Source organism: Pygoscelis adeliae, unplaced genomic scaffold, assembly GCF_000699105.1.
Source record: "Pygoscelis adeliae isolate BGI_AS28 unplaced genomic scaffold, ASM69910v1 Scaffold99, whole genome shotgun sequence".
Classification (NCBI taxonomy): domain Eukaryota; kingdom Metazoa; phylum Chordata; class Aves; order Sphenisciformes; family Spheniscidae; genus Pygoscelis; species Pygoscelis adeliae.
Genome location: NW_008825493.1, coordinates 1,010,846 through 1,020,225, shown reverse-complemented (window position 1 = coordinate 1,020,225; position 9,380 = coordinate 1,010,846). Strand labels below are relative to the sequence as shown.

General features: G+C 41.4%; 1 protein-coding gene across 1 annotated transcript in view; it reads right to left on the bottom strand.

Annotated features, from left to right (window-relative positions):
• Nucleotides 1-9,380, bottom strand: part of CPNE4 (copine IV) — a 201,912-nt gene that overhangs the window by 16,645 nt on the left and 175,887 nt on the right. The window contains exon 11 of the mRNA XM_009331254.1: nt 7,203-7,257. Within this exon, the coding sequence (XP_009329529.1) occupies nt 7,203-7,257 (55 nt within the window). The remainder of the gene's footprint in view (nt 1-7,202; nt 7,258-9,380) is intronic.

Genomic DNA, 9,380 nt, shown 5'->3' with positions numbered 1-9,380 from the left:
TAAAACCAGCTGCACTTCGACCTGCCCCTGTGCTGTCTCCCCTGTGGTGGCCAGAATTCAAGAGGGTCCAAACCAGCAGACACTTCAGGCACATGACACGTACTGAAGGCCTTACTGAACTTGGGCTCCTACCTGATAGGACTCCATGTAAAGCCCACCCATGTCAAAAGGTGGTTTGGATCAAATATTCAATGCTTTTGTTTCCAAAACAGTGCAAGGTAATGACCCTCCCTCCTTTTTTTTTTTTTTTAATTAAACATGCAAGGGCTTTTGTGACTGAAAGACAAACCATGCTGAGGACAGAGGACCAAAAGCTGGTATACTAAATGGCATCTTTGTGACATTGAATGACATAGCCCTCATGCACTCCCAGAACCGATAAGCTAATGGGGAAAAGGAGGCAAAAGTGTGAACATCTAAGATGCTGAAGACTGGGAATCCTCAGGGGAAACATACAAGAAACTTGGCTGTTCAGAAGCACGTTTGTTTATACAATCTACTAGGGTCATTTGTATGATGGGTCAATCTAACAGACAGGAATATGTCAAGCCACGCAAACACAGGATGACTGCTTTACGTTGGTACCTGGCACAGAGAACTTTGCACATAAACTGCAGACCGTGGTCTGTGGTGGAAGTCAGCCTCATGATAAGGAACGTCCTTGCAGAACCGTGATTGTGCCACAGACCCTGGATTAAGTTTCGAATATGTAGCTGACCCCCTGCTCAGCCCTCCTCCTCTCTCTTAACATCAATCCATAAAATCAATCCATAAAGGGAAAGGAGAGAGAAATTCTGGAGTGCAGAGGTGATTACATATGATCAGCGTGGCATTACCTGGGTTGCTGCACAAAACACCACTCAAAGCCTCCAACTAAGAACATTTACTTGCACTTGGCTATGTATTAATCTTTTCCCTCTGCCGGACTCAGATAAATTATTTAGCAGATACCATCATGGATGTGGGATTATTAAAACACAGCTGTCCAGGAACTTCCTGCACCAGGAACGTCCTGCACTAGGAACATATTATTTCTCAGGTAATTTCTTCAAGGTTTTTAACAAGCAAAATAAGTAGCTCTACCATACATTGTGATGTAGATTACAACAACAGCATTTCTGAGGATACATCAACTAAACAAATGGTCTAAAATATTTTTGCTGAGGCAGATTATAGTAATTTTTTTTTTACCACTGTACAATGCCTCCATTGCCTGTACATACACAGTGGCAAGCACCTGCATACAGAAAGGCAGTTGTCCATCAGTGTGATGATGCCCATGAAACTCTTGCAGGAATCATAACCATACTTCCACAGGTGTATGACCAGTTTAGTAGAAAAGTCACCTTGATAGCAGGTAACTTATTTCCCTCATGTTGGGGTGTAATGAAATTCATTTTCATAGCATGGCCCTTGCTAAACAGGTTTCTAATTAAGGCTGAACAGAAAGGATAATTTCCTAATTCATGAGAATTTTTGAGATTTCTTAAAAAAGAAAGTCTTCTGGACTCGGACAGAAACCTTGAAACACAAACAAAAACCCTACCTTGGAAACCGACAAATAATAAAAATCCACAAAATTATAACGCAAATTGCTGGAAAGCTTTTGGATTACACAAAGACATTTTATTTAACTTGCATCGAAACATGTTATTCTGTTTTGGCCTCCACATTTTTTTAAACCCCTTTTATTCTAACTGAACTTCCGTTTTTTAAATAAAAAGCTGCTTTGACTCAGAAACCATGTTTTTCATTCATTTTGCAAATGCTGAATATGGATGCCTCAATTCTGGAAATTAGTAATCTTTTTTTTCCCTCTCTGGATTGTTGAATTCATTTAAATTAACCTCCCTGTCCCAAATAGCTCCAGCTTTCCAGAAACCTCTGTGGTGATGGTACTGGAACTACTTGACAAACAATCTGACAAATTCAGCCATGTTTAGAAATGCTTTCTTACTCATTTAAACAGAGATGGTCAAAAATCCATGAACAATAGATGCATACAAGCGTAAATGCTGAGATGGACAATGTGGAGCACTTATCTGTGAATAAATTGAACACTATTAAGCCACTGCCAGTCTGAAAATTAAATATGGAATGCCTGCATATTTTGCAAAAGCGTGACACTAACAAATTTAAAGAACCATTGCTCAAAAGCTATTATTTTCAGAATGCTCATTAATCAAATAGTTTGGGAGCTGGACAGCTTGTGTCTCTGGCTAAGACCACATTGTAGACATTTCTGCTTGGCAAAGCTTGGCCATTTATTTTCATTGTACTTGATTTTTGAGCATGCTGCCCAGTTTCTGTATCTAAATCCAAGTTGCGTGGATAAGGTGACAAATTCTGTTTTTTCCCTTGGTCCATTACACATCCTTCTATTGGCTCTTTTTTGTCAGGTTTGCATATATTTTTGCCCTCAAGCTCCTGAAAAGTGCAGGAATCACAAAGACCACAGCACTTTTTAAGTCCCTTACCTGTCCAGCAACCCAGACAGTGCAGGTTAGGGTCGTAAAGATGCTGTACTATTTCTGTAACTGCAGTGAGGTTCTCTCCAGCAACTCTTCCCAGCATAAGCAGTGAATGAAGCTTTCATTAAAAATGCAGAAATAACCAGGACTGTCTTAAAACAAACTGCAAGTTGTTTCGTATCTATTCAGGTGTCACCCTGCAATTCTTCTTTAGGAAAGAACACTTCATTATTGGCAATACACGTGTCATGGGGCTGACTCAATTCTAACTTTCTTTTCATTTTAACAGTAAGTTTTGTGCTGTGTGCTTTGAGTTCTGCCTGCTAAGAAATTAGTGTGTGTGGTTCAGCTTTCTTTCCTCCTCTTCACTGTGACCTTTTGCAGCAGTGTCTGAGTCCACATTATCTGCCACCTCTTCACTTTACATCAGACTTCTCAGATACTTCTTCTCATTGAAAAAAAAAAAAGTGATGGGTTGGAGACACTGCTGTGGAATAACTGGCATGTTCTGCAAATTTCGTGTGATAGAAACTCAAGAGGGGAATATTACTCTCAGAGGTTTACTTAGATCAAGGAGCAGCATGATGTATTTGTCAGGCCTTGGGGAAAAAATATCATGTTGCCGAATATTAGATGAAAGATCTCTAGACCTATGAGGAATGTTATATATGGCATGTCTTGCTTCCTTCACTCCCACAGATTCCTTATGCCACTGAGAAACTGCTGTTTTTCTGCTAACAGCTGAAGTGTTTCATTTGGAGCTGAAATGAGGGAAAATAAAGTCAGCGTAACATAGCGGTGTGCTCTTGAAATGGAAATTCTGTAGAAAGCATATATAAAAACATGTTTTTAAAGGGGTTCATCTCAAAAGATTCATGAAGAGCCTGCAGAGGTGGATACTGACATTGTTCTGAAGTGCTCATGTAAAATGGGGGGCATATTCTTCCATGGGGAATAATAGTTGGCATAGCAAATACTTCTTTTCTTGTAGTATTTAAAAGGACGTAAGGAGGCTAGAATCTCACTAAACTGACAGGTGGATACTGCCCTCCAGCAACCATGCCAGGCTATTGGCAGGAGCTCAAGACAGTATGAAACCAAGGCATTGGTTTGACAACATCACAAACGGACACCTTTCTCCCGTGTGGTCTAGTGTGCCAAGGAAACCTTGGCAAAAAAATTTAGAACTTACTGCCAGCCTAAAAGCAGTGGCTTTCAGCTGATCCTAAATAGCGATGTTAGCATTGATTCACACTGAACAGTGAGTTACAGGCCTCATTTTTCTACAGCTTGTGACTGAGCATGACATAAATTAGACCTGTATCCACTCAATCCACTTACTTTGCCTACTGTTTTTATCAGGCTGCTTACCTCTGGCCTTCCCTCACTGTGTTACTGCCATGCATATGTTGGTCAGCTTTCATTTAGACTTTTAAGGAAGCTATGTTGTTTAAGTTGTGTGGAGGCTCTCATGGTTACTTAGAAACCCTTGGCAGTGGGAGTCATTTCTTCCACAGCCCTAGCAATTTGTTTTCTACTGGAAGAAATAAAAGAGCAGCTGCTGGTGTGCAGAGACCAACATGCTATGAGCAGGTTAGATCATCTCATTAGGACTGAAGGCTTGAAAGCAGACACTGTACATTAAAATGAAAAGCTGATTTATCCACATGATGGGGTCAGAACTTAGAAGTTCTCATAATGATTCAGCCTAAATTTGAAGATGTGAATTATCACAGTTATGACACTGCTGTCCTTTAATAAAACAAAAGATATGTATGACTTGCAATACCTTTGACTGAAAACATCAAAAGAACACTTGAATAACACGAGATCTGCAGTGTTGCAGTGGTGTCTATAGTGTTACCATATTTCTGCAGCAGAAGATAAGAAGATAGGGGAGACAAGTTGGGAGCACTTTCTTCTACAGTCTTTGTTACTTTTAATTATATTAGTTTCTTCTCTGTTTCCTATGCATCTTGGCTATGTTCCACATCAAACACTAATCATTGTTGGCTTTAAATTATGATACCAGTGTAGACTAAATTACTGAAGGATTTTCAGGTTTATTGGTCTTGACTTATTAATGCATCATGATGAGGCTGACTTCACTCTCTTAGATTCTCTTTCAATTTAGAAGTGCAGCCAAAGCCAAGTAGGCACTCGAAACTGTTGACACAGTTTATTTTAAGAAGACAGATACTTGTATGGACTGTGTACAGTATCACAGGGAGGGACTGAACAATAGCACAGATGACTGTTAATTCCTAATCCAGTTTCAGTTGGATGTGCCCATGATAGACACAAGCTTATTATTTGTCCCCATCTGTTGCACAGAAGGGCTAGTCCCCCCGCAACGTGGTTCTCTTCTTCAAAGTTTTATTACGTTGGTAAGCTGATGTCATGTCATTTTGTCTTTGTAATTTTCTGTCACAATTTTCCGTAGCGGAGATTAAAGATGTTGTTCTGGTCCTCACTTGCATCTCCATTTACTTTGGGACTTGTTTTGTTTACTCACACATATGTAATCCACAAGCAATTAGCCCCATCTTCTTAAGTTTACCCTTACTTTTCCTGAACTTCTTAAAATCTGAAGGTCCCGATTCATCCAGTTTCTTGCTTTGACAGGTTAGTAACATACAGACACTTCAGTGCAGCTCATGCTATTGGGCAAGACCCTTCATCCATGCATGGGCTACTAAGTTCAATGCAAGTCTCTGACTTTCTTAAGAGTACTTGTCAGGTAATTATCCAAACACCAGTTCTGCCAAAGCAGAAAATCAATTGGTGTTGGTGATTGTAGAAATATCTGGTTACACAGTCGCCCTGAAATCCCTTTCTGGCAAGACGTGTTTTCAGCTGACACCTGAGATATGCTCTCACAATCAGGTGAAGAGGCTGTTGCTGGGGACTAACAAAACTGGTATGTTGCCAATATGCTCATGTGACCTGAAGCATCAATGCCACCAGCTGATTATTTTGGCTGAGAAAGCAGCAGTCTTGTGCTGTGAATTTTATTCTACTGCCATCACCAGCAAACCAGTGAAAAGACTTCGGCTGGCACAGTAACATCTTCCTTCAAGCGGTCCTTAGATGAGGATGGTTCTCTGCAGCTGAAAGAATTGCAAGTTTTCCCCCATGCAATGATGGTCACCTCGCAGATGATGGAACGACCAGTCCCCCGCACATCACCAGGCTGGTACCTTTGTTTAGGACAATCACAATAGTACATGGCATTGTCAGTGATGGCCAGTACTCTGAAAGAGCGATCTGGTTGTGATGTATAGGCCAGCTCACCCAGCCAACACTGCTATACAGCCACGGGTAGGGAGGCACATATTGGTGGCAAAGGGATGGACAGTTGAGAAGTAGCTACTGTGTTTCACTAATGCGTCTGGTGGTAGAGGCTGCTCATGTTTAGTCTCCAAAACACTCCCCCTTATATAGCAGAGATGGTTGTCAGCTGCTGCAGTTGGAACAGATACACAACAGACACAGATGTTCTGTGTGCATTTAGCACATTAAGATCTGTATCAAAGTTCTGGAAGCTGTCTGTGATTTTGGAAAGCATTAACACTGGTGTTACTTTTCAGGAACAGAGCACTGCAAAACACCTTGTCAGGCACACTCCTCTTTTTTATAACGGTGCTTTTTAGCTTAGAAGGCAATGTTGTTAAGACATACGTTGACTCACCTCAGACACCCATTTGCAAGGCATGTATCAAATTTGCTGTACATCACTACTGTTATTCTTATGCAGGTATCAAACCTACAAGCCATGAGGAACACACTGGTACATTTTTTTAATCTGCTGATTCATACTTTACAATGTTGAGTGACACACGACCCCTCTCTGCGCAGAAATTCTCACCTCCCTACCCCAGCCACAGCTGAGAGACACAACCCAGAGCAGGGGACACGGGGACGCTGGATGAAGTCTGCATGATCAGAAGTCTAATGCTGTTCTTTTCCAGATAGTATCTGAGTTGCAGAATCCCCAGCTATTTTTTGGTTACTTATTTGTGCAGAACTACTCTTCTGCCCACACTACCTCCGTATGTGCAACACAGGATTTGAACTTCTGCCTATTTCTTCTTAGGTCTTTCTCTGTTGGATGCTCCTTCTTTTACTCCACTGTCTTCACTCCAGCCCTGCCAGACTGCATATTTATGCTCACAATTGCACCATCACTGTGGATCACTCCCGTTTTGTTTTGTTTATAAATACCACTTCTCGCCAGCATGGATACATGCTCTTACATTTCTCTTCATGGTATTGACGATGTCCACCGTGACACAGAAATTTGCCACAGAGCAAAACTCTTCTGAAGTCTTTATTTTCAGGAAGATGTTAAATCTCATCATTATAAAGCACAGACACTAGGCCGCTCACTGAATCATATCTTCCAAAAATGGGTTCTGTCAAACCAGGACTTGCAAAGCTTCAAAATATGCTTGGCAAGTGTTGTTCAAATAATCAGTTCTCCTCTTACTAGACTAGCATCCATTAACAAAGCTTTGCCAATACCATGAAATATTTTGGGTGTAACACAACTATTTTAAGTCTAGCCTTGACTTCTGGTTTCAGTGAGGTATCACTTGGTGAGAAAGCTGGATGAAAGAAAACAAGCAGTAGGAGCTGCTCCCCCTAGCCCCTGTCCTGCACTGAACCATTTCTCCCTTATTTTATGCCTCATAAACCAAGGAAACTAGAAAATGTCATTTATGCACCTACTTTGTATTCTGGGGGTATCCTTGCTCCAAATCCAAAGGCTGGGAACATTTTGTCACTGGAAAAGAATAAGAAAAAAGAAGAGTTCCCACAAAGAAATGCATTTTGTTACAATAAAAATTTATTCTTCTGTAAGCATTCATAAAAAAATGCAAAGCAGAACAACAGTACAGAAATGGCTTTTAGATCAAGAGTGTTACACAGCAGACTGGAAGGGTATCGGATTAGAGGAGCGGTGTGTACTGACCAGATGGGGGAGTGATAGGGGAGATTTTTCAGGTGAACCCCTAGTATTTATGGGAAGCTAAAACCATTTGGAGAATACCGAGGGATGAAGATATCTTGCACTTCTCCCACAAATGCAATAACAGGTCTGTATTACCCACTCTTTTGCACTACCTGGCTGCAGCATGAGGGTGAGTTATCTTAACAACCTGTAACAACATTTATTTCATATAAATACGGATATGCTCCCCCAGCTCAGAAAATGGGTGTAGTGAAGAGATGACTCCGTAATTAGAAGTGTTTGCAAATTTGGGTTCTTACAGTTGTTCAGGTGCAAAAGAGACTTCCTGAAATATCCAAAAGGGGCAAGTTAATGCCCCCAAACCTGCAGGTTCTGCAGAACTTTCCACCTGCATCTTTATTAGTTCCACTAAAACATGAGATTATTTTAATTAGGCATAGGTTGACTGATAACCTAGCAAATGCTGTGGCATGGTCAGTTTGCTTCCAAACACTACAGTGAGGTTGTTCTACCCCAGTTAGATCTGTAGAGACAAAAATTCCTGATTCAGAGAACCTGGAAACTTCAAGGCTGTTAATACCCTTTCAGAAACGCAGTAATGTCTCACACAGCCCACGTGCTGTCAAGCTGCCTCTACCCAGATGGCAAAGTGGAAAACAACAAGCTGTAAGGAATGTCTCGTCCCTGAGTCAGCAAAGCACTTGATGACACACTTGAGGTTAACAATTCACCCAAACATATGCTTAACTCTAAACACATCCTGAAGCCCCACTGAAGTCACTGAACTGTACTCCAGTGCTCTGATGAATCAAGCCCCTCATAGGTTTATCCCGTTCTGCTTACAGGGTTTCAGGGCCCTTGGAAAAGTTGAGTTCCTGCTACCATTATTAGCACTTTCAAAAATTCCCAGGAGAGGCCGGCAGGTTCAGTCAAGAAAGATAATAGCACCCATTAAAGCTGCTGGGCTAGTCTGTCTGGCATAGGCTGTGAAAGGCACCATGATATTTCTGATACAAGCTAAAGAAAAATGGAAGGGTTTAAAAGAAAGCAGATTTAAGCAAATAAGAACACCCCCCCCCACCCCCCACCCCCAGGTTAGAGTAACCATGAGATACAGAAATATTCACCAGCTCATTGGGCAACAGTCATGACTGTCATCTGATGGCTTAGCTCTCATAATTGTTGTTCTGCTACGAAATGTAGTTTGCGCATAAATCTTGGGAGCACAATTCTGTGTACCATATGTTACACTGTGTGACAACGGATCTTGGAAAGGAAGACTAACATCATTTGCATGGTAATGAAACATTTTTTCCAAGAGATGTCAGAAACAAAGTAGCTGCTGACATTTGATGCTAACCACCTGCTGATAGCCTTCTCTTTGATTAAACACTCCTGGAAGTGGGGAAGCCCTTATAAATAGATGCAGAGAATTCAGGCGCACACTTAGAGGGCGAGAAATAAGAAGCCATCAGAAAAGAATCTGAGGGGAGAAAAAAAATCTTGTTTTACATCAATGATTAAGCATGGTTGGATTAGAAAATCAAACCCTGTGGAGCTGCAAGTTAATTGATTTTGGGCAAGAGCAAACAAAGACTAAAAAAGAATTTTACTTAGGTAGAACCTAAGTGTCTAAGTTCAATAAAGCAATCCAAAAAGCTGATGTTGGCAGCATTTTTAAAAAGGGGAAAAAGGAAGACCCGGGGAACTACAGGCCAGTCAGTCTCACCTCTGTGCCTGGGAAGATCATGGAACAGATCCTCCTGGAAGCTATGCTAAGGCACATGGAGGACAGGAAGGTGATTCGAGACAGCCAGCATGGCTTCACCAAGGGCAAGTCCTGCCTGACTAACCTAGTGACCTTCTAGGATGGAGTGACTACATCAGTGGACACAGGAAGGGCTACAGATGTCATCTCTCTGGACCTCTGTAAG